The 26,453-nt window shown below is 40.9% G+C and overlaps 2 protein-coding genes across 3 annotated transcripts in view; both read right to left on the reverse strand.

Annotated features, from left to right (window-relative positions):
• The window catches only part of LOC126086039 (zinc finger protein 615-like), a 158,221-nt gene that overhangs the window by 77,233 nt on the left and 54,535 nt on the right, over window positions 1-26,453 (reverse strand). The gene's annotated exons all lie outside the window — the stretch shown is intronic.
• ZNF614 (zinc finger protein 614) lies at window positions 2,106-26,263 on the reverse strand. Its single transcript, XM_049902095.1, has 5 exons — window positions 26,092-26,263; window positions 18,153-18,368; window positions 4,389-4,515; window positions 4,036-4,128; window positions 2,106-3,711 (listed from the first exon to the last, which is right to left on the reverse strand). Exons 2-5 carry the CDS (start codon window positions 18,165-18,167, stop codon window positions 2,189-2,191), a joined length of 1,758 nt encoding a protein of 585 aa, XP_049758052.1. The 5' UTR covers window positions 18,168-18,368; window positions 26,092-26,263; the 3' UTR covers window positions 2,106-2,188.

Below are 26,453 nucleotides of genomic sequence, written 5' to 3' on the forward strand. Positions count from 1 at the left end.
ATAGAATTTTACTCATGTCATTTTCTTGGTTTTGATAATGAAATGTGATTATGTAGGATGTTCTCACTGCCAGAAGTTGGGTGAAACATACCAGGACAGTCTCTAGACTATTTCTGCAATTTCTTGTCAGTTTAAAATTATCTCAAATTAAATGTTCTATAAAAATAATTTTGAAGGTTATTTCGTAATCTCTTTGGTCATATTATAAACCTAGTTAAGCATTTCCAAAAATGTTACATTTCTAAATTTAAAATATTCAGTTTCCAGGGGTGGGAGGAAAGGAAAAAAGGGGGAGCTTTTGCTTAGGGGGCAGTGAGTTTAAGTTAATGGAATAGTTTGGAAAAGGATAGTGAGAATGGCTGCACAACTTAAAGAATGTAATCAGTGTCACTGAATTATACATGAATAAATTGTTGAATTGGTATATGTTTTATCATTTCACCACAATAAAAAAAAAATTGTTTCCTTTTTAAGTACTTCAGTAGCTGAATTAAAGAAACTCAGAGCCAAGGAAATATAAAAACTTATCATGTAATATGGGATATATATAATAGTCATAGAATATTCCTCCTCTATATATAAGAATAAAAATTAGGGATGAGGAGAGCAGGGCACTTTTTTTTTTTAAATTATGAAAGCATTGGGAAGGCAACTAGGAATAAGGTTAAAAGTATTCAGTCTGAAAATGCACATCAGGTGTTATCTGGTATATGAGGTTAGACTTGTAATGAAAAGCACACAGACATTCATTTTCAAAGGACTTCATCCATCTTCATGTGTTCTCTGCTATTTCTGATATTTTGCTAACGGTGCACCACAATTAGCATGTTTATAAGTTTTATTTCCTGTATCATTTTGTGACAAAAGATGCAACAGAATGTATTACTGAAATACTGTCATAAACATTGTTATTTTCACGTTTCCCTCCAGTGGGCGGTCTCTGACACTTGAGATTTTATTTTTGGATGAAGGCTTTCCCATGTTCATTATATTTGTATCAGCTAGAAGCTCAATGATGATCTATGATAACCACTGATAATTACCAAACCCAGTGCCATCGAGTCAATTCCGACACCCTATAGGACAGAGCAGAACTGCCCCACAGAGTTTCCAAGGAGTGCCTGGCAGATTCACACTGCTGGCCCTTTGGTTAGCAGCCATAGCACTTAACCACTACGCCACCAGGGTTTCCATCCACTGATAATTAGATCTACCTAAACTCTGTATTTATAGGACTTAACTCAGTATAAAATGTATTCTATATTCAGACAAATAATTTTTGTCTGAAGGCATTTCCACATTAAATGGACCAGAGTTTTTTCCTTTATGGTTTTCACTGACAGAGAATGTGAGGTGATGATCACTAACGGCACTACCACATTCACTGCACTGAAAAGGTTTCACTTCAGGGAAAATTCTTTAATGTTCTGAGGGTGCACATCTCACATTAGGCAGACCCATACTGATTATATTCCAATGCGCTAAAAGCCCACTGTGTTAGGCTGGGTTCTCTAGAGAAGCAAAACCAGTGAAGTATATATATATGTATATATATACACATATATATACACACACACATATATATGGGGAGAGAGAGAGAGATTTATCTCAAAGAAATGGCTCACACAGTTGTAGAGGCTGCCAAGTCCGAAGTCCATGGGTCATACATCAGGCTGGAGGCTTTTCCTGACTCATGTACCTGCAGGGGCTGATGAACCCAAGATTGGCAGGTCAGATGGCAGGCTGCTGGCTCACAGGCTGCAGAGGCTGATGAATCCCATGATTAGCAGGAAATACAGCAGGCCGCTGGCTCAAGTCCCAAGAACTGGAGGTCAGATGATGATGAGCCGGATGCAGGATTCAGAGTGAGCAAAAGCCAGCAAGCTTTGCCAAAACGTCCATATATATTGGATGCAGGCCACATCCCCAAGGAAACTCCTTTTATAACTGATTGGCTGATCACATCATGGAGGTGATTATATCACAAAATGGAGGATAACTACATCATTACATCACTGCCGAACTACATTACATAACTGCCAAACCACAGAGAATCATGGCCCAGCCAAGCTGACACACAACCTTAACCATAACACCCACTGGTATTTAAAGAGGGCTGAATTGCCACAGAGACATTTCCACAGTCACTGTAGTCACAGGGCTTTTTTCTTTTTTTTTTTGAATGAGATCACTTATAAGTAATGAGCTTTGACTCTCTGTTAAAAGAACTTTCACCTTGACTGAATCTACACAGTTCTCTTGTGTGCACTCTCCTATGTTTAACAAGGTTTGACAAGTGGGAAAAAGCCTTCTCACAATCACTACATCTATATGGTCTCTCTCCGGTGTGAGTTCTTCGATGTACATTCAGAACTGACTTTATGGTGAAGGCTTTCCCACATTCACTGCACTCATATGGTTTCTCTCCTGTGTGAATTCTCTGATGGGTCATGAGACCATATTTGTGCGAATAGGACTTTCCACACTCAGTACATACAAACGGAGTATTCCCTGTGTGACAACGCTCATGTTGTGTGAGGCTGATCTTCTGGCTGAAGGCTTTACCACATTCATTGCATACATACGGTTTCTCTCCAGTATGAGTTCGCTGATGTATAATGAGGGTGCACTTTGTGGTGAAGCCTTTTCCACATTCATTGCATATATAGGATTTCTCTCCTGTATGAATTCGCTGATGTATAATGAGAGTGCGCTTCACAGTGAAGCCTTTTCCACATTCGTTGCATATATAAGACTTTTCCCCTGTATGAGATCGTTGATGTACGACAAGATTGCTCTTCACGGTAAAGCCTTTTCCACATTCATTGCATACATAGGGTTTCTCTCCAGTATGAGTGCGTTGATGCACAACAAGATAGCGCTTCATGGTGAAGCCTTTTCCACATTCACTGCATATATAGGGCTTTTCCCCTGTATGAGTTCGTTGATGTACGATGAGATTACTCTTCACAGTGAAATCTTTTCCACATTCCTTGCATACATAGGGCTTCTCTCCAGAATGAGTTCGCTGATGCGCAATCAGATAGCGCTTCATTGTGAAGCCTTTTCCACATTCACTGCATATATAGGATTTTTCTCCCATATGGGTTTGCTGATGTATAATGAGACTGCTCTTCACAGTGGAGCCTTTTCCACATTCACTGGCTGTACAAGGCTTCTTTCCTGTATGAGTTTTCTGATGTTTGGTGAACGTGAAATTTCTAGAGGATTTTCCACATTGACCACATCCATGGAGGTTCTCTCCTTTATGAATGCTCTGATGGTAAATGAGTTGAGACTTCCTGATGTAGGCTTTCCCAGATTCAATGCATGCGTGGGGTTTCTCTATTTTGTGAGTTCTCTGATTTTTAAAGACCTGGGATTTAGTGCTGATGCATTTTGTAGTTTCAGGGAATTTAATTTCAACATGAAATTGTTCATGCTTACAACATAGAAGGTTTTTTCTATCTGTATTCATATCAGCAGGGTTCTTTATTTCAGATCTTCTCTTCTGGCTGGCTACACTTAAATTTGATTTCAAAGTTTTTGTACATAAGCCAAACATATCATGATTTTGCATTAGGGGGAAATGGGCTTTGCTCAGATGAACTATATTTTCAAATGCATTCTGTTCACTGCACTGTTCAATTCTTTTGAGAAAGCTTTGGTTTTGAAAGTGGTCTTTTAGATGACTGTCAACTTTCTTCATTTCTAGGAAAGAACAATGAATTCTTCCATGAGAATGGAATGGAATAAAAGTGCTTAAAAATGACTTGGTGTGGGCCAGCTCTTTGTTGCTGACAATATAATCCCAGTATAAAAGAAAATTAGGAAAAGAAATAGAGATCTAAGAAGAGATAAGAGACAAAGGGTATAGCTTCTTCTAAACACCCTCAAAGAAAAAGTCTCACATGGGGAGAGGGGTAGGTAGAGGAGTTCTTTAGGGACCCTCAGACACCTTCACAGCTGTCACACCTTCTCTGAAGGACCAAAATATAACTTATAAGGGAACTCCTCTTGGAGGTTCTCACTCACCTGGAGAGGTTATATTGCAGATTTCACCTATTATCCATGGTTCTTCTCCTTGTTCCAGCTTCGAGAGTGCATGTGGTTTGCTAGGTTGATATCCTGGTTTGTGAGAAATGATAAGAGACTTAGCCACATTGAGTTGGAGTAGGGTATGTCAAGACAGAGGTTATTACAAAACAATTTCCCATATGCAAAATAAAGCCATCTCTTTCAGGATACAGAAAATTTAGACATTTGTTTGGGCCCAAAGAAGGGACTGAAAAGCTAATACTTCAGAAAAGTGCAAAGCTTTTGGCAGTTAAGAAAGGAAAGGCAAATGACTGGGCACCCTCTGAATGACACAGTTCAGCTGTGTTTACCCATTGATATCAGGTTGTTATAGTTCTCCAACATCACATCCCGATACAGCTCCTTCTGAGCAGGGTCCAAAAGCTGCCACTCCTCCCAGGTGAAGTTCACAGCCACATCCTCCAAAGTTAGCAATTTCTATAATAACACAGACATATTTAATGTGATATCAATTCTTTATATTGATATAGAATTAATGTGAAGGATGTTATTCTGATAGTTTTCACCACATAGCCTGCATCTATATGTTTTTCACAGACATTTTGGTAGAAGCAAATTCTAGCTCTCCCTATAGATATCCAACTAGATATATTCACCTATTTGCCAAGTACTAAACATATGCTAAAAATACATGGGTAGTGCAAACATTTATGTGCTTGGCTACTAATGGGAAGGCTGTCATTTCAAATGCACCCAGAGGCAGTTCGGAAGAAAGACCTGGTAATCTACATCCAAGAGATCACAGCCACTGAAAACCCTATGGAGTACGCTTCTACTCTGATGCATGTGGGGTCACCATGAGTCAGTACTGACTTGATGGCAACTGGGTTTTTTAAACATATGTTAATGATATCAGCACAAATCAAATATTCCTCCATTACCACAAGATTTCACAGCCAAAATCAAAATCAATCATGAACAGAGTCCACATCCTGAAATTACATTATATTAAGTGTTCTTAATAAATTTAAAGGAATAAAAGGTGCTATGTAAGATATGCTGAAAGCACAACAGGCCGTTGCAGAGCAATGAATTACTTATTTTGGCCCTTCTAGCCATAGGCTTTGTAACTTCTACCAAATGAGGACTATGAACATGAGGTGCTACTTGGGGGACGATTCTCAGCCCCCTGCCTTGTTCAGAGCATGACCCCTGCTGCAACCAGATACTGGTACCTACATCAATCACCCCTGCCCCTCTAAGACTGCAGGACAGAGCCTGTACCACACACTTGATGGCCAACTGCCTGGACACCTGAGCTGAATTCATACGAGAAAAGTGAATGGGCTCCTAGACTGAAACACCTGATACCTGCTCTAGCCATCTGGTGACAGGACGTCAGAGCTCCAAAGGTGAAGACAAGCTAGCTCATCCAAGCAACCCGTTTGGGCATATCAAAACAAAACAAAGCAAGAAGCTAGGATACAGTAAGCAAACATAAAATAAAATAATACAATAATTTATAGATGGTTTGGAGACAACAGTCAATATCAAGTGACATAAAGAAACAGACCATGATCGCCTCAACAAGCTCTCAAATCTCAATCTTCTAGATGAAGGTACCTTCCTGGAATTACCGGATGCAGAATTCAAAAGATTAATATTCAGAACTTTTCAAGACATCAGGAACAAAATTAGGAAGGATATCAGGCAATACGCAGAACAAGCCAAGGAACACACAGATAAAGTTTGTTCAAGAAATTAAAAAGGTTATTCAAGAACATAATGAAAAATTTAATAAGCTGTAAGAATCCATAGAGAGAGACAGCAATCAGAAATTCAGAAGATTAACAATAAAATTACAGAATTAGACAACTCAATTGAAAGTCAGAGGAGCAGAATTGAGCAAGTAGAAAGCAGAATTGGTGAACTTGAAGATAAAGCACTTGGCACCAATATATTTGAGGAAAACTTAAGAATCATGTGGGACTCTATCAAGAGAAATAACCTATGAGTGACTGGAGTACCAGAACAGGGAGGGATAACAGAAAATAGAGAATTGAAGATTTGTTGGCAGAAAACTTCCCTGATATCATGAAGGATGAGACGATATCTATCCAAAATGTTCATCGAACTCCATATAAGGTAGATTTTAAAAGAAAGTCACCAAGACATATTATAATCAAACTTGCCAAAAGCAAAGATAAAGACAGAATTTTAAGAGCAGCTAGGGATAAACAAAAGTCACCCACAAAGAAGAGTCAATAAGAATAAGCTCTGACTACTAGGCAGAAACCATGCAGGCAAGAAGGCAATGGGATGACTTATATAAAGTATTGAAGGAAAAAAATTGCCAGCCAAGAATCATATATCCAGCAAAACCGTCTCTCAAATATGAAGGTGAAATTAGGACATTTCCAGATAGACAGAAGTTTAGGGAATTTGTAAAAAGAAAACTAAAGCTACAAGAAATACTAAAGGGAGTTCTTTGGTGAGAAAATCAATAGTATCAGGTATCAACCCAAGACTAGAACACTGGACAGTGCAATCGGATGTCAACCCAGACAGGGAAATCACAAAAATAAATCAAGATAAAAAACAGAGAAACAGCAATGACATTATGTAAAAGAAGACAACATTAAAACAATAAACAGGGACTAAGAAATGTAGTCATAGATCTTTCATATGGAGAGGAAGACAAGGTGATAAAAAATAAAAGTTAGGTTTAAATTTAGAAAAATAGGGGTAAATATTAAGGTAACCACAAAGGAGACGAACTACCCTACGCATCAAAATAAAATACAAGAAAAAAAGAGACTCAGCAGGAACAAAATCAACAACAACAAATATGAGGAAAAGACAATATATAAACCACTCAGCACAAAAAATTAAGTGGGAAAAAGAAACTGTCAACAACACACAAAAAAAGACATCAAAATGACAGCACTAAATTCATATCTATTCACAATTACACTGAATGTAAATGGACTAAATGCACCAATAAAGAGACAGAGAGTGGCAGAATGGATTAAAAAACAAGATTCATCTATATGCTGCCTACAAGAGACACACTTTAGACTCAGAGACACAAACAAACTAAAACTCAAAGGATACAAAAAAAATATCAAGCAAACAACAATCAAAAAAGAGCAGGAGTAGCAATATTAATTTCTGACAAAATAAGACTTTCAAGTTAAATCCATCATGAAGGATAAGGAAGGACACTACATAATGATGAAAGGGACAATATCTCAGGAGGATAAAACCATATTAAGTATTTATTCACCCAGTGACGGGGCTGCAAGATACGTAAAACAAATCTAACAGCATTGAAAAGTGAGGTAGACAGCTCCACAATTATAGTAGATTTCAACACACCATTTTCGGTGAAGGACAGGACATCCAGAAAGAAGCTCAATAAAGACACGGAAGATCTAAATGCCACAATCAACCAATTTGACCTTATAGACATATACAGAACACTCCACCCAACAGCAGTCAAGTACACTTCCTTTTCTAGTGCACATGGAACATTCTCTAGACTAGAACACATATTAGGTCATAAAGCAGGCCTTACCCATACACATACCCATTGCTATCAGCCGATTCTGACTCGTAGCCACCCTGTAGGACAGAGCAGAACTGCCCCAAAGGGTTTCCAAGGAGCACCTGGTGGATTCGAACTGCCAACCTTTTGGTTAGCAGCCGTAGCTCTTAACCACTACACCACCAGGGTTTCCAAGCAAACCTTTGCAGAATACAAAACATTGAAATATTACAAAGCATCTTCTCTGACCATAAGGCCATAAAGTAGAAATCAGTAACAAAAAGCAGGGAAAAGAAATCAAATGCTTGGAAACGGAACAATACCCTGCTCAAAAAAGACTGGGTTATAGAAGACATTAAGGATGGTATAAAGAAATTCATAGAATCCAATGAGAATGAAAACACTTCTGATGAGAGCCTTTGGGACACAGCAAAAGCAGTGCTCAGAGGTCAATTTGTATCAATAAATGAACACATACAAAAAGAAGAAATGGTCAAAATCAAAGAATTATCCCTACAACTTGAACAAACAGAAAGAGAGCAACAAAAGAAATCCTCAGGCACCAGAAGAAAGCAAATAATAAAAATTAGAGCAGAATTAAATGAAATAGAAAACAGAAAAATAATTGAAAGGAAATGAGGTGCTTGTGGCCCACCAAGGGGATTGGATACCTTGCTAATAATGTAAGTTAGGTACGTGGAACCCTTGTGAAGGGTCGGGGCCATGCAAATAAGGTGCATGGAACCCTAAAAAAGGGATTGGTCAATACTGCCATCTGCTAGGCTTAAAAGAGTCAGTCCCAGAACAGAGGGGAACCTGACTACTGCCAATAAGAAGATCCAGGAGTGGCATATGTTCTTTGGAACCAGAGTCGCTGGGCTGAGAAGATCCTAAACTCAGGAGACAGAGAGATGGCACAAGATGGCAAGCAGCAGCAACAGAAGAGAAATGGCTGCAGCAGAACCAGGCAACAGGCAGGAGATGATGGTTACAATGGGATGCTGAACAATGGAGTGAGGGAGATGAGTGTCTTCAGACTGAGGCTTACTGGCAGAGTGGAGTGCTTCTATGTACTTACTGGCAGAGCTAAAAGAGCTCTGTAACACTTGCATGAGCAGAGCAGAGCAGAGGCTGAGGGGCCAGAGGAAGATATGCCTGTAGGCACAGGCTGTCCTGATTAAAGAGTTGTATCTTGAGCATTCCTGATCCTGAATTATAACCTGCTACTTTCCTAATAAACTCTAAAATTGTACTGTCTATGTGTTCTGTGTGGCCACTGCAACAAATTATCAAACCCAGCAGAGAAATAGAGAGTGCCATGGGAGGGGCAGTTGGTGTCAGAACTGGTAAAACAGTTGGAGGGTGGAGGCAAGTCTGACCTCAGCCTCACAAGAAATCAGCCTTGGACTTTTGATCTTGATTCTCCTTCCCTTTGTGAACTTAGAGGAGGTCAGATGCCACCACATGCCATTTTTACACAGAAAAATGGAGACACAATATACAAAGATCTAAGATCTGAAAATTTTCAGAATTAAACATTGCAAAGCTCAGACACGAAACCCAAGAAATCTTAAGCAGAGAACCCACACCTATACACATGAGACTAAAGCCACATAACACCAAATGCAACAGGAAGATTATAAAGGCATCCAGAGAAAGGTGTGACACAAAGGAGTGACAAAATGTAGTAACAGCTGACTTTCCTACAGAAACAAAGGAAGCCAAGAATAGGATGAAATAATATATTCAAAGTCCTGATTCTTGTGCTCAAAATGCCAGACCTGAAGGTAATTTCAGGCTTAAAGTCATGGCTAGCAGATGACCTACTGACCTACAACAGTGACGTTAAGGACATGCTGGTCAACTGAACTGCCGGTCTCCTGCTTTAGTACCATACAAGGTTACTACAAGGTGTGAAGTTGACCTGGCTAAGATGCGAGGATATATTGATAGAATAATTTATCTCCATTTTATCGAAGAGTTCACTGTACAGACAAGAAAGTAGACTTGGTAGAGGGTGTAAATGCTCAAACCTGGTCAGTTTATCACATTCTAAATTATTTCATATGTGGTCTGTGATGGTTAAGATTGTGTGTCAACATGGTTGGACCATGATTCTCAGTGTTTTGGCAGTTATATAATGTTGTGATCACCTCTCTGTTGAGATCTGATACGTGGTCACTCCCATGATGGGAACTGCTGTGAGTAGCCAATCAGTTGAAGAGGAGTTTCCTTGGCTGGGGACTTGAGCTACTGGCTTACCTGTGGTCTTGCCCGCCCATGTTGGGATTTGTCGAGAGCAACAGCCCTGGTCTCCAGCCTGTCCATCTTGGGTTCGCCAGTGCCAGGAGAAACCTCTTTCCTGACCCACAGACTAGGGACATTACAGCCTCTACAACCACATAAGCCATTTCCTTGATACAAATCTTTCTCCATCTCTTTATATATGTATGTATGTATGTATATATATACATGTTATACATATATGTGTATGTTTATTTATATGCTTTACTGGTTTTGCTTCTCTAGAGAACCCAGCCTAAGACAGTCTACATTTGGAAAGAAGTAGACTTAGATTCCTACTTCACTCTACACTTAAAAAAGAACTTATTACTAGATGAAAGTTCTAGGGCAGGCAGACACTAAGATGTCGTCCAATGATCTAGACCTTTTTGACTAACACCAGGAGAAGGTGGAGGAGAGAAAATCAAGATTAATAGCCCAGGGCTGATCTCTATGAGGTGGAAGTCAGACAAACCTCCTCTCTCCAACCTTCTTATCAATTCTGATACCAGCTGTCCCGCCCAAGGCACTCTCTACTCCTCTGCTGGGTTTCATAATTAATTGTAATGGCCCATAGAACTCACAGACCATACAAACAGTTATGGAATTTATTAGGGAAGTAACAGATTACACCACCACTTGTCTGTCAGTTTGTCATACTACAGTCACTTATATGTTGCTGTGATGCTGGAAGCTATACCACCAGTATTTCAAAGACAAGGACAGTCACCCATGGTGGACAGGACTAAGTGGAGATTCCAGACTAACACAGACTAGGAAGAAGAGCTGGGCAGTCTACTTCTGAAAAAATGGGCCAATAGAAAACCTTATGAACAGCAGTGGAACATTGTCAGCTAACAGTGCCGAAAGATGAACCCTTCAGGTTGGAAGGCACTTAAAATACAACTAGGGAAGAGCTGCCTCCTCAAAGTGGACTCAAACTTAATGACATGGCTGAAGTCAAGCTTTTGGGACCTTCATTTGTTGATGTGGCACAACTATAAATGAGAGGAAACAGCTGCAAACATTTATTAATAATCAGAACATAGAATGTACGAAGTATCAATTTAGGAAAACAAATTTAAAAATGAAATGGAACACACAAAGATTGATATCCTAGGCATTAGCAAGCTGAAATGGACTGGTATTGGCCATTTTGAGTTGGACAACCACATGGTCTATGATGCTGGGAATGACAAATTGAAGAGGAATGGCGTCACATCATTGTAAAAAAGAACATTTCAAGATTTATCCTGAAGTATAACATTGTCAGTGATAGCATAATATCCATGCGCCTACAAGGAAGACCAGTTAATATGACTATTATTCAAATTTACACACTAACCGCTAAGGCCAAAGATGAGGAAACTGAAGATCTTTACCAACTTCTGTAGTCTGAAATTGATCAAACATGCGATAAAGATGCATTGGTAAGTACTGGTGATTGGAATGTGAAGTTTGGAAACACAGAAGGATTAGTAGTTAGAAAAGATGACCTTGGTGATAGTAATGACACCAGAGATTGCATGATAGAATTCTGCAAGACCAACAACTTCTTCACTGCAAATACCTTTTATCAACAACATAAATGGCAACTACACACATGGACCTCACCGGATGGAATACACAGGAATCAAACCAACTATGTCTGTGGAAAGAGACAATGGAGAAGCTAAATATCATCAATCAAATAAGGTCAGCAGTTGACTAAAGAACAGACCATCATTTGCTCATACGCAAGTTGAAGTTGAAGCTGAAGAAAATTAGAGCAAGCCCACAAGAGCCAATGTAGGACTCTGAGTATGCCATCCCTGAATTTAGAGACCAACTCAAGAACAGATCTGACTCATTGAACACTAATGCCCATAGACCACACAAGCTGTGAAATAACATGAAGGATATCATTTGTGAAGAAGGTCAAAGGTCATTAAAAAAGACAGGAAGTAAAAAAAAAGGATCAAAATGTATGTCAGAAGAGATTCTGAAACTTGCTCTTGAATGTTGAGTAGCCAGAGTGAAAGGAAGAAACTATGAAGTAATAGAGCTGAAGATTTCAAAGGACAACTCTAGAAGACAAAGTATTAGAATGAAATGTGCAAATACCTGGAGTTAGAAAACCAAAAGAGAAGAACACACTTGGCATTCTCAAGTAGAAGGAACTGAAGAAAAACGTCAAGCGTCGAGTTCCAACACTGAAGGATTCTACAGGGAAAATATTGAACAATGCAGAAAGCATAAAAAGAAGATGGAAGGAGCAGTTTTACTGTTCCAAAAAACTGGTCAATGTTCAATCATTTTAGGAGGTAGCATATGATCAAGAACCATTGGTAAGGAAGAGGTCCAAGCTGCACTGAAGGCACTGGGGAATACAAGGCTCCAGGAGTTGATGGAATACCAATTGAAATGTTTTAAGAAATGTATGCAGCCTTGGAGGTGCTCACTGGTCTATGCCAAGAAATTTGGAAGACAGCTACCTGGCCAACTGATTGGAAGAAATCCATATTAGTGCCCATTTCAAAGAAAGCTGATCCAACAGAATGTGGAAATTATTAAACAATATCATTAATATCACACACAAATAAAATTTTGCTGAAGATCATTCAAAAGTGGTTGCAGCAGTACATTGACAGGGAACACTGAGAAATTCAAACCAGATTCAGAAGAGGACATGGAATGAGGAATATCATTGCTGATGTCAGATGGATCTTGGCTGAAAGCAGAGAATGTAAGAAAGATACTTATGTTTTATTGGCTATGTAAAGGCATTCAACTGTGTGGTTCACAACAAATTATCGATAACAATACGAAGAATGCAAATTCCAGAATACTTAATTGTGTTCATGAGGAACCTGGACATAGACCAAGAGGCAGTCCTTCAAACAGAACAAGAGGATACTGTGTGGTTTAAAATCAGGAAAGGTGTACATCAGGGTGTATCCTTTCACTATACTTAGTCAATCTGTATGCTGAACAAATAATCTGAGAAGCTAGACTATATGAAGAAGCACAGGGCATTAGGACTGGAGGAAAACTCATTAACCACATGCAATATGCGGATGACACAACCTTGCTCAATGAAAGTAAAGAGAACTTGAAGCATTTACTGATGGAGATTAAAGACTACAGCCTTCAGTATGGATTACGTCTCAACATAAACAAAAATCCTCACAACTGGACCAATGAACAACATCATGATAAACAGAGAAAAGACTGAAGTTGCCAAGAATTTCATTTTACTTGGATCCACAATCAACACCTATGAAAACAACAGTTAAGAAATCAAATGACATACTGCATTGGGCAAATCTGCTGTAAAAGAACTCTTTAAAATGTTAAACAGCAAAGATGTCATCTTGAGGAGTAAGGTGCACTTTACCAAGTTGTGGTATTTTCAATCACCTCATATTCAAGCAAAAGCTGGATGGCAAATAAGGAAGACTGAAGAACTGACATCCTGGAATTATGGTTTTGGCAAAGAATATTAAATATACCACAGACTGCCAAAAGAATGAACAAATCTGTCTTGAAAGAAGTACAACCAGAATGCTCTTAAATCAAGGATGGCAGGAATTCATCTCATGTACTTTGTTCATGTAATGAGGAGGGACCAGCCCCTGGAGAAGGACATCAAACTTGGTAAAGTAGGGTCAGCAAAAAAGAGGAAGACCCTCAACAAGATGGACTGACACAGTGGCTGCAACAATGGGCTCAAGCATAATGATTGTTAGGATGGTGCAGGACTGGGCAGTGTTTCATTCTGTTGTACACAGGATAATCCAAACCAAACCAAACCCAGTGCCGTCGAGTTGATTCTGACTCATACCGACCCTATAGGACAGAGTAGAACTGCCCCATAGAGTTCCAAGGAGCGCCTGGCAGATTCGAACTGCCGACCCTTTGGTTAGCAGCCGTAGCACTTAACCACTATGCCACCAGGGTTTCCACGTGCATAAGATACTACAGGTCAAAACTGCCTCGACTGCGTCTAACAACAGATTACAATTCAAGACCAGGAAGCACTCAGGATACATTTTGCTCAGGACAGCTTCTCAGTCATCCCCCCAGGCAAGCCTCTCCTCCTCTCTACCCCTCATCCCGGACTCTGCCCTGCTTGAGCAAGTTTATTAAAACTCTTTAGCTCCACCAAAGGGACCCCACTGCACCAGCAAGGCTTTTGCCTGAAGGCGCTCAGCTCTCTTTCTCTGTGGGTCAGCATGCCCACTGTAACTGCCTCACTCAGTGGTCTGGGAAGCCTACCACGCCTTCTTGTGCTGGGCTCTTGGTTCTGCTGTTACTGTTTCTCTATTGCTGCTTCTTACCGTCTTGCATTGTCTCCCGCGTTACAGCTGTCTCTGTTTCCTGGGTCTAGGATATTCACAATGCAGGGCCCTCAGGTCCAAAGGATGTGCTCCACTCCTGGCTCTTCTTTCTTGGTGAGGTCCCCCGCTCCAACTCTATGGGCTGGCTCATTTTAAGCTCAGCAGAACGGCAAAACTGACCAATCCCTTCGTTAGGGTTCCATATACCTTATTTGTATGGCCCCACCCCCGAAAGTGTTCTCGGTACCTTATTTGCATTATTAGCAAGCTGTCCAATCCCCTTGGTGGGCCACAATCACCTTATTTACATAATCCTACCCACTCATTTTGTAGGAGTCACAAGACCATAAATGGCTAGAAGAACCATATTAAGTAATTCAGTGAACCACAATGCCCCTGTTTAATCCCCTCCCTTGAGCATCAGTTGGCTTAATAAATTTGTTTCTGAACAAAATAATACAGCAAAGGTGATGGGATACCACTTTTCTGGTTAGGCAACATATGATATGATTTCCTTCTTGCTTTTGTTGTTAGATGCCATCAAGTTGGTTCAAACTCATAGCAACCCCATGTATGACAGAACATCTTGTTAGCAGAATCTTTTTTGGCTTTGATGATACATAAGTTGGCAAACTTGGTGGCATAGTGGTTAAGAGCTATGCCTGCTAATCAAAAGGTTGGCAGTTTGAATCCACCAGACACTCCTTGGAAACCATATGGAGCAGTTTTACCCTGTCCTATAGGGTCGCTATATGTTGGAGAGGCCCATGTGGCAAAGAACTAAGAGTAGCCTTCAATGAACATACAGCCAAGATCTCAGACCCTCAATTGAACAGGCTGCCTGGAAATGAATTCTGCCAACAACCAAGTAAATGAACTTGGAAGTACATCCTTCCCCAGTTGAGTCTTCAGATCAGACCCTACCCTGGCTGACATTCTGATTACAGCTCATGAGAGACAGTAAAGTATCAGGCTAAGCTGTGCCATATTCCTGATCCAAAGAAAAGGTGGGAATAAAAATGTGTGTTGTTCGAAGCTACTAAGTTTTAGAGAAATTTGTTAGGCACCAATACATAACCAATACAGGAAATAAACATTAAAACAAAAACTTAATAGAAGAAATTATACAATGTGTTTACAATTAAAAAAAAGAAGCCAGAAAGAAAGAACTGACAAATTTTAATTTTAATAAAAACCGAATTTTTCCATGGAAAAAAGATACTATGAACAAAGATAAGAGTTTGGAAAAAATATCTGCAATGTATAAAATAAAGAATCAATATACAGTAGAGATAAATAACTATAAATCAGTAAGATAAAACAGAATTATTTTAATGAGCAAAGAATAAGGGCAGGAATCTCACAGAATAATCCAAATGAGAAAGAAAGGGACAAAACGGATCTGAACCTTGTCCTTGATTAGGAAACTACAAAATAAAATAAGGCAAAATAATGTCGGACTATTCAAGTTTTCCAAAGAATGCCATTTGATTACATCATAAAAACAAGTGTTGGCAAGATTTGGGCACTGGATGCTCTTTTATATGACTTTCTATGTGCCAGCCGTTCTTTTAAATGCTTTGTATAGATAACTTGCCTTGTACCCATAATTGTCTTATTAGGTAGGTATCATTATCATCATCCCGATTTTACAGATGAGAAAATTTAGGTGTATAATAACTAAATGAAGTGTGCAAGGTCACATAGCTGGCAAGTGGCTCCAGAGTCAAGTCTTGTAACCATTACGCTAAATGGACCATAAGTTGCAACAGCCACTTGGACAGCAATTGGAAACATCCATTAAAATGTGAAATGAACACACCCAGTAATTGCTTTCTCCGTAGCCACCCTTTAATACTGACACAACTTAACAAAAAAATATTAACAAGGACATTCATTGTCACGTTGCTTATATTTTGAAATACCTAAATGTTCATCTGTCTTGGGGGACGTACCAGCAGAATGGTCCTCAGAAGCAAGGAGGGCAAGACTATGTTTCACATACTTTGGACTTGTTATTAGGAGGGACCAGTCCCTGGAGAAGGACATCAATGCTTGGTAAAGTAGAAGGCCAGTGAAAAAGAGGAAGACCCTCAATGAGATGGACTGACACAGTGCCTGCAACACTGGGCTCAGGCATGGCAACGACTGTGAGAATGGCGCAGGACCAAGCAGTGTTTCACTCTGTTGTACACAGGGTCATAATGAGTTGGAAGCAACTGGATGGCACCTAACAACAACAACAAATGTTCATCAACAGGTGAATAGCTAAATTATCACATACACATTGTTTGGAGCTCAGTGCATGAGGTTAAAAAAAAAAAAGAAAGCTGGTCTGCAGGTACTAACACATAAAGAGTGCCGATACAATTAAAACAGCCTGCAGGGTGTACATTAAAATTATACCTGTAGCTCCCTCTGGAGAAATGATTTATATATAAATGTAATGATCAAGGGATCTTGAATTTTATCAAAAATGCTTGCATTTTACTCTCAGTACATATTTTAAAGTTAGAGGAAGCCCCCACCTTGCTCCCCAAGAAGAACATATACATTTGATTCTGCTACTTTATCATTTTCTAGATTAAATAGTTCATTTCTATGCTGACAAATTTTTTTAAATGAGAACTCTTGTCATTTTTCTTTTAACCAGGAGTCTCTTCTAGTTGTCTGCTATGTTGTTTGGAGTATCATGCCATTCATATAAAACACCTCATAATAGATGTATGCATTTATGTACCTAGATGTATACATAAACACGCATACATTTGTAAAGAAAATATACACATATATGTACACACAGGTACAATCACACAAAGTAAATACTACCGTTTGTTAATACAGAGATCCCTGAGTGACACAAACGGTTTGCTCTTGGCTACTAACTGAAAGGTTGGTAGTTCAAATCTACACAACGGTACTGCAGAAGAAAGGCTTGGCTATCTGCTTCTGTAAAGATTACAGCCAAGAAAACTCTGCAGAGGAGCACAGTTCTACTCCCTAACACATGGGCTCGCCATGAGTCGGAATCAACTTGATGGCAATGGGGTTCGTTAATGCTATGCTATTAGGAAGGAATCTTTTACCGTGAGTTACCCATGTACTTCATTAAAAAAGAAGAAAAAAGATGAGGTAGGTAAGAATTGGGTTTGAATACAGGGAAGGACACTACTTTCTAAGATGAAATCAAAGTTAAATGGGTGCCAACAGCCCAAGTCCTTATAAGAGAACATTATTTTTCAATTCACTACTGCCAAATTTGTACTCAAACTCCACTTCAACCACCTGTTCACAGAGGACCATTTGAATGTCATGCAATCTTTCCATTTTCCTAGGCTGTTTCGGTTTTATTTCTGGACAAACCACGGGTACCATAAAGCTGGGTCACTGGGTCACCTAGCTATGGTTCCCTGAAAAACTATTCTGAGTTATGATTGATATATTTTCACAGGGGATCCTGAGGCCCTGTGTAAAAAATGGACATAAATAAATCTGCTTTTGCATTTATTCAGAAGGCTGCTGATAAGGACACCATCCATCACACTATGTCTAGGAAAACCCAGCAAAAAGATTTCCTGAAAACTAAGTGACAAAAAGTATTGACATCCCCCTGAGAAACTGCTCTGGTCTCTCTCCACAGTCAATGCATATCATGGAGCTTTCATGTCTCTCTGGTTGTGATGGCTACTGGAGATATTAGATGCAAGAATACAGCTATGGTGGTCAAAAGTCAGAGTCATGCACTGTGTTCCAATATGAGTTATATCGTTGAGTATGACCCCTATCAATAGTATATTCCTGATTCCACTTTACCCTGATTTTGAAGTTAGACTCCAAGTTTATTTTTCCCCAGAGCCCAATTATCCCAATTTAACCTTTTCTCACAGTTGAGCTGATTTTTTTTCCCCCTCAGACACTACAAATTATCAGGGAACAAAGGAAAAACATAACAAACCAAAAGTCACCTGGGCCTCAATCATTTTCTTTGGTGCTCAGGAAACGGCAAATAACATGGAATCTCTGTCTTTTGTCTCTTCTGCATGTGTCGTGAAGTTCTTATGGTCAGAAATCTTGGCGTCCAGTTAAAGTTGCCCAGAGAAATGATGATAACCAAGTCCTGGAGCCTCCTCCCCACTCCGTCCCTTGATCTGTCTTGCTCCTGGAGAGCCAGAACCTGTGGGCTGAAGAGCAAATTGAGTATATATTCCTTCCGGGCCCAGATTCTGCTACAGCTGCTGTGCACTCACCTTAAACAAAAGACCCCAATATTTCTGCCTTTTTATTTGGTGCCCCTGAGTCTTTCACACCCTGGGCCAGTAAAACAACATTCTAGTTGACATAGCAGGACCATGAAAGGGGAGGTGGGAAAACAGAATCAGCACAGCATGATGTGACAGAGGCAGGTGATTTTCATTAATCAATTTTAGGAAAGAGGACACGCAGAAGGGTCCAAGCATTTGAACTTTGTGCCTTTTAAAAGCGTGAGCAAAAAAAAAGAGCATGTGTGCCCATGTATCACTTCAAGTCTTTATGTACCCAATGGGTACACACACCTCAGTCTGAAGAGCAATATGACGAAGCAAATCATAGGGAGTGCCTTGTTTTCACATTATCAAGCACCTTGTTATCCTTTATAAAGTATATCATTATTTCTGGCAATTTTAACATCAGGAAGCTATGGTTTTAAGCATTAAGCATCATTCCTAGGAAAACACTCTATTTGAAATTTGAACCCACGTCTGCCTATCTCCAATTATATGACCTTAAACACGATCATATAACTGGAGATAGGTAGACGTGGGTTCGTATTTCAAATATTAAACATGGTTGTCCCCCATGTGTCTGTCAGTTTGTCGTACTGTGGGGGTTTGTGTGTTGCTGTGATGCTGGAAGCTATGCCACCAGTATTCAGACGGAGGACAGGTTTCAGCTGAGCTTCCAGACTAAGACAGACTAGGAAGAAGGGCCCGGCAGTCTACTTCTGAAAAGCATTTGCCAGTGAAAACCTTATGAATAGCAGCAGAACATTATCTGATATAGTGCTGCAAGATGAGCCCCCCAGGTTGGAAGGCACTCAAAAGATGACTGGGGAAGAGCTGCCTCCTCAAAGTAGACCAAACCAAACCCAGTGCCGTCGAGTCGATTCCAACTCATAGCAACCCTAGAGGACAGAGTAGAACTGCCCCATAGAGTTTCCAAGGAGCGCCTGGCGGATTTGAACTGCTGACCCTTTGGTTAGCAGCCATAGCACTTAACCACTACGTCATCAGGGTTCCCCCTCAAAGTAGAGTCAACCTTAATGACGTGCATGGAGTAAAGATTTCCATTAATAATCAGAGCCTGGAATGTACGAAGTATGAATCTAGGAAAATTGGAAATCGTCAAAAATGAAATGAATGCATCAGAGTACAGGGTCAGCGGAAAACAGGAAGACCCTCAACGAGGTGGACTGACACAGTGGCTGCAACAATGAGCTCAAGCAACAACGATTTTAAGGGTGGCTCAGGACCAGGCAGTGTTTCGTTCTGTTGTGCAAAGGGTCGCTATGAGTTGGAACCGACTCAATGGCACGTAACAACAACAAACATGGTTGCATTCCCTTTATCAGATACCCTCCCTCATAATAAAACTTAGCTGTCTTTACTATTGTCTTGAAGTAGTTTACTACACAGAGAATCCCATGAAGAACGGCCATATAGTTAAACATGCATAATCTGAATATCTGCATTCAAAACCGAACAACCAAGCCCAATGCCATCGATCGAATCTGACTCATAGGTACCCTACAGGACAGAGTAGAACCGCTCCAGAGAGTTTCCAAGGAGCGCCTAGTGGATTCCAACTGCCGACCTTCTGGTTAGCAGCAGGTAGCTGTTAACCACGATGCCAAGAGGGTTTCCATATGCAGTTTTTAAAAAAAATAATTTATTTTTTGTGGCTTTTGTTGAGAATATAAAAAACAAAAAATACACCAATTCAAGTTTCTACATGTACATTCAGTGACATTATTTTCTTCAAGTTGTACAACCATTCTCACTCTCATTTTCTGAGTTGTTCCTCCCCTATTAACAAACTCACTGCCTCCTAAGGTTCCTATCTAATCTTTCAAGTTGCTGGTATCAATTTGATCCCATATAAATAGATCTTAAAAGAACATCATGCCCAAAGCAGACATTCTTTACTGTTGTTGTTAGATGCCATCGAGTCGATTCCAACTCAGCGACCCCACGTACAACAGCAAAAACACTGCCCGGTCCTGCGCCACCTTCGCAATCATTGCTATGTTTGAGCCCACTGCTGCAGCCACTGTGTCAATTCAGCACATTCTTTACTAGTTAAGCTATTGCTGTTTGGTCTTAAGAAGACTTAGGGGATATTTTTGGCTCCAGGTTTTGTGGTGCACTGGATTGCTTTTATATAGCCTTTCTTGCCATGGTCTTGTAATTTCCACAAAATAACTGGGTGGGACTATGCAAATAAGGTGCTTGTGGCCCACCAAGGGGATCAGACAGCATTGCTAATAATGCAAATAAGGCACATGGAACCCCTGTGGGGTAGGACCATGCAAATAAGATGTATGGGACCTTAATGAGGGGGTTGGTTAGTTTTGCCATCCTGCTGGGCTTAAAGGGAGCCAATGCCAGAAGTGAAAGGGGGAACCTCACTACCATCAAAAAGAGCCAGAGTGAAGCTCATTCTTTGGTCCTGGAGTCTCTGCACCGAGAACCTCCTAGACCCATAAGGAAGAGAGCTGTTAACACCGGAGACGGAATGAGACAGTGAGAAGCAGCAGCACAAAAATGACAGCAGCAGAACCAGGAGGCTGGCAAGAGGCCATACAGCAAGCTTCCTGTCCCACCCAGCAAGGCGCCTACAGTGGACATGCCAACCCACGGAGTCAGAGAGATAAGAGCCTTTGGGCAGGAGGTTTTCTGGTGGAGTAGGTGCCTCTGGGCACTTATCTGGAGAACTAAAGAGCTTTATAACACTTATCTGAGCAGGGCAGAGGCCTGGCATGAGCAGGACCAAGGGCCCAGGGCCAAGAGAGGAGGACTGTCCTAATTTTCTACCCCAAAGAGTTTGTTACTTTTGTCCAGGTTGATTGACATTTCCTGGGTAAGTTGTAAACAACTTGGTTTGATACTTTCTACTTGGCCCTGGGCAGCAGCCTGCCCTGTGGTTGGTATGCACCTTGCAATGATTGCTCAATAGACCACGCACATGAAGAGAGTTGTAGCCCATCCATGCCTATCATGCAAATAAAGTGTCTGTGGCCTACCACTTGGGGGTTGGTCAGTTCATGGCCTTGGTGGGAGGGCCGTGCCTTCAAATTGATGAGGAATTTGTAGGTATCAGCAGCTGGCCCCACAAAGTTTTTCAGACAGACAGAAGCAAGAGAAGCAGTAGGAAGAAAAAGAAGGATGAAAGCAGAAGGCAGGAGAGAGAGAGGAGGCAAGGGACCTCCTAAAAGAGCTGTAACACTGGGCAAGGGCTATAATGCTCAAGATAGTGAAAGGCTAAAAAGGAGCCCAGCAGAAAAGCCTATGGTGACAGGCCTGAAGCAGCCCAGCCATAGAGCCTGCAGTGACAGATGGTAGGGCCAAGAGGAGCCTGTCCCAAGGGTGCTGAGAGGCCTGTCCTGAGAGAGAGAGAGAGAGAGAGACCTGCATGGCCAAGAGGAGCTGAAAGAGCAGTCCTTCACTGAAGAATGGAGACTTTGCCTGCATGCTTCCTGATCCTGATCCTGAGTTGTAGCCTACTGATCCTGGTCCCGAGTTGTCCTCTGATCATTAATAAACCACTAAACTGTAAGTATGACCTGTGAGTTCTGTGTGGCCATTGGAACAGATTATTGAACCCAGAAGAGAAGTAGAGTGTGACACAGGAGGGACGGCTGGTATCAGAATTGGTAAAAAGTTTGCAGAGTGGAGGTATGTCTGACCTCCACCTCACAGGGATCACCCTTGGGCTGATCTTGGTTTGTATTATCCTCCCTGAAGTTAGACAGGTTCTTACAATGCTACTCTTACTATTATTACTCCCACTCCCATTTCACAGACATGAAATAACTTCTCTCTCAAAGTCCCCAGGAGTCAACATTACCATAATCCTGATTCAAATTTGTAATCTTGTACAAATGGTGTGGGGGTGGTGTCTGACCTCCTCTCTCTTTACAAGGGGAAAGAAAATCAAGATCAACAGCCCAAGGCTGATCCCTATGATGTGGAGGTCAGACGTGCCTCCTCTCTCCGCCATCTTTAGCAATTCTGACACAAACCGTCCCTCCCATGGCACTCTATACTTCTCTGTTGGGTTCGATAATTCACTGCAATGGCCACACAGTACTCACAGACAATACGCACGACTACGGGGTTTATTAGGGAAATAACAAGTTACAATTCAGGCTCAGCAACACTCAGGATACAGTTCTTCCAATAGCACAGCCTCTTTTCAGCTGTGCTCTCTGGCCATAGCCCTCTGCCCTGCTCATGCAAGTGTCACAGAGCTCTTTCAGACCCCTCCAGTAAGTGTCCAGGAGTACCCCACTCCACCAGTTAAGCCTTGGCCCAAAGGCACTCAGTTTTCTTGCTCCATGGGCTGGGAAGCCCACTGCATGGTCTCCTGCCACCACTTCTCACCATCTTCAGGGTTAAAGCTTGCTCTCTCTCTCAGTCTCCTGCTTCCAGGAGCTTCTCCATGCAAAGGAACTGCTCTCCACTTCTGGTGGTTCTTCCTTGGTGGTGGTAGGATCCTCTCTCTGCTCTGGAATTGGCTCTCTTTTAAGGCAAAACGGACCAATCCCCTTGGTGGGCTACAATTATCTTATTTGCATAGTCCCGCCCAATCACTTGGGTGGGAGTTACAAGACCGTGGTGAGAAAGGCCACACAAAAGAGATCCATTGCACCATAAGTTTTTAATACTGTGAAAAATAAATCTCTGTTCTTTAAAGCCACCCATTTTTGGGTATTTTGTTATGGCAGGCCTAGTAAACTAGACAAGAAGAAAATTAGATGTTTCTTGAGTTTATTTGAATTATGTAAATAACTCATGAAAAAAGACTAAAATCGAAATACACTGAAATTTTGGCAAAGGCTTTCTTTTGCAAATGGTATTTGATGTGATATAGATGTTGTTTTACTTGAGTCAGACTGAACATACGAGGAAATGTCCAAAGGGAATATGCAGCAAATTTGCAAGAGGAAGGACAAAAACTCCACCTTTAATAGAAACAGATTTAGTCCTTATCTCCTCCAAAATTTTCAATTCTATAGTGACAAAAGCAGGGTACAATGGGGGACATTATCCACATTTGCATATGAGTGCTTGAGAAGGGAATTAACTGACCTTGATGTGACATCACTGCTGACCCTAAACAAATTAAAAGGCTTATGAGGAAATAGGGACAAATTAATGACAAAAATTATACTACTTACATGAAATGAACAAATGCCTAGAAAGAGACAAATGAGAGAAACTCAAGAAGTAAAAAAAAAAAAATGTGAAGGATAATATATCAGGACCAATAAATACATCCTTATCTTTCCCCAGGAACATAAAATTAGTTTAACATTCTAAAATGTAGATGGACACCAAAAACATTATGCCAAATGATAAAGGCATCAACAAAAGACTACATATTTTATGATTTCATTTATATGAAATGTCAAGAAAATGCATAATAATAGCGACAGAAGAAGATCAGTGATTACAGGGGCTGGAAGTAGGAGTAGAGAATGAGTGCCCAGGAGCTCAAAAAATTTTTCAGTATCATAGAAATGTTTTAAAACTGGGTTGTGGCGATGGTGGCACAGCTCTATAAACTCAGTTAAATCACTGAAATGTACACTTACACTTGGCCAATTTTACGGTAAGTAAATGAAACTGCAATAAAACAACAAAAAAAGATGCTTTTCTGCAGTACATAACTTAGAAACAGGGAATGAAAAAGCACCATGTTTAATTGCAAAAAAAAGTATAAATATCAAGGAATATCTGGAATACATAAGAAAAAAAGACACAAATTCTGAAGTGGAATGGGTGAATATGGGTAATCAGAGAATCATGTGTTCCTGAAATTATAACTAAATTCCAGTACATCAACTGGGTTGACACTCTTGCAGGTATTAAATATATATATACACATATATATCATATTATATGCAAGTACGTTCAGGATGAGAAATAAAGTGACAATCATTTGTTGCACCTTTTATTACCGATTCTCAATTCGAAAAAGGCAACGTAACAAAAAACAAAAATGTTCTCACTGGAAATAAGAATATAGGTTGAATGGAGATGCTTTTCCTTGTGTTGGAATGACCCTAAAAGGAAATATCCAGAAATATAGTAAACTTGGAGGCAAGAAGGAAAAAACCTGCATATTTAAGAGTAAACATATCGCTACATCTGCAGAGCAATAAAATTACTTAACATGGCCCTTCTAGCCATAGTCTTTGTGACTCACACAGATAAGTGAGTGGAAGTATGCAAATAAAGTGTATGGAACCTGTGATGGTTGGGGTTGTATGTCAACTTGGATGTCATACTGTATTGTGCGGCTATCCTTTATTTTGTCATCTGATGTAATTACTCTAATTATCCTCCATTTTATGTGTTGTAAATCCTAACCTCTACATGTTAATGAGGCAGGGCTAGTGTGCAGTGTATTTTGTGTCACAGCCTTGTAGGAGGGTGTTTTTCAGGTCCTACCCTTACTCAAGTCATGCCCTTCCCTGGGTTGTGGCCTGCATCCAATGTATATACGGTACCCTGATAGGCTCCCCCGTCTCTCTCTCCGCATTTGGATCCTACATCTAGCTCATCACTATCTGACCTTTTGTTCTTGGGACTTCAGCCAGCAGCCTGACACCTGATCTGCTGATTCCAGGTTTCGCTAGGTTCCACAGCCTTGTTGGCCAGCAGTCTGTATCGTCTGACCTGATTCACCAGCTTTCAAAGCCTTGTGAGCCAGCAGCCTTGTATTCTGTATTAGTTGGCCTCTGTGGCCACATGAGTCAGGAGAAGCCTATGCCTCACCCACAAAATGGGACTTGCCAGCCTCCACAATCGTGTGAGCCATCTCCTCGATACAGTTCATGAGTTCTGTGAGACGCTGCAGTGAATTATGGAACCCAAAGACAGGAGGGAAACTACTGAAGGGAGTTACAGATGATGGAGCAGTACAGCACTTCGGAAGAGTTGGACATTTTTAACCTCGTTTCATAGAAACCAGCTTTGTGCTAATCCTTAGAAGAGAAAGTATGCACTCAACATCACTCCAAACCACACTGAATTTTGTACAGACAATGAGAAGAGTGGCGAGTCGGCGGGGGCGGGGGGGGGACAAAACTGCAAGATCAGACTTGAACTTACAGTGAACTGGATTTGGAGGGGTTAGGGAAATGCAGTCTTCATGATGTCAGTTCCCTGCAACCTAGGTTTGAACCTGAACCCACCCATTTTCCAGGGACTCTGGTCTTCCACAAACACTGAAGCCTCCCCACCCCCATCAAGTGTGTCTCTATGATTGAGCCCCATATTAAATCCCAAACGTGCCCCAGACACCAACTTGGACATCTTCCAACACTGGCTTTTTTAACACTGAGCCCCACATTAAATCTTGAAGGAGACACCGTGTTCAGTGACACACACCTTCCACTCTAGTTCACAATCACCGAGCCCCAAAAGTAGAGTGATGCACATGGACTCCAAATCCTGGCAGTCGTACCCTCGGTCGTTGATTTTTTTCAGACTCTGAAGAGTCAGACACTGACCACTAACGCCCAGATTCCCCAACGACTGAACCCAAATGAAAACCCTAAGCTAAGGTTCTTCATACTCGCTCACGTCTCACCGACCCCACACAACCCTCATTCAGATCTACGCACAGAACACAACTCACCTGGTCCTGAATCTTTCCAGACTCCACAAGCAGCGACAAAAGGCTAAACCCACGTCCCAAAGCACTTCCTAATCCGGCGTTCTCGCGTCGGACCGGTACTAAGCTTTCTGTAAAAGCGCCTAACAGCCAGGAGCGGAGCGTCCAGCGAGAGCCACTGAGCACTACCGGAAGTCCCCGTCCCCGCTTTATGATGTAACATAACCACGCCCGTCCCGGCGTTTGTGACGTAAGCAGCCATAATGGCGCTGTGATAAAAGTTGAAAGCACCCTTGGTCATTGCAGTACGTTTTTCTCTTCATTACGATTGCTGGTCAACATAGCTGTGCTAAGCGTATATGTTTTCAGAGACCGGTGCCTAGCTA

The sequence above is a fragment of the Elephas maximus genome, chromosome 11 (genome assembly GCF_024166365.1).
Source record: "Elephas maximus indicus isolate mEleMax1 chromosome 11, mEleMax1 primary haplotype, whole genome shotgun sequence".
Taxonomy (NCBI): Eukaryota; Metazoa; Chordata; class Mammalia; order Proboscidea; family Elephantidae; genus Elephas; species Elephas maximus.

Coding starts and splice junctions, on each gene's coding strand:
- ZNF614 (XM_049902095.1), bottom strand. Junction 4,129..4,388: donor TAACAACCTGATATCAATGG/GTAAACACAGCT, acceptor CTCACAAACCAG/GATATCAACCTAGCAAACCA. Junction 3,712..4,035: donor CTGCAATATAACCTCTCCAG/GTGAGTGAGAAC, acceptor GTTCTTTCCTAG/AAATGAAGAAAGTTGACAGT.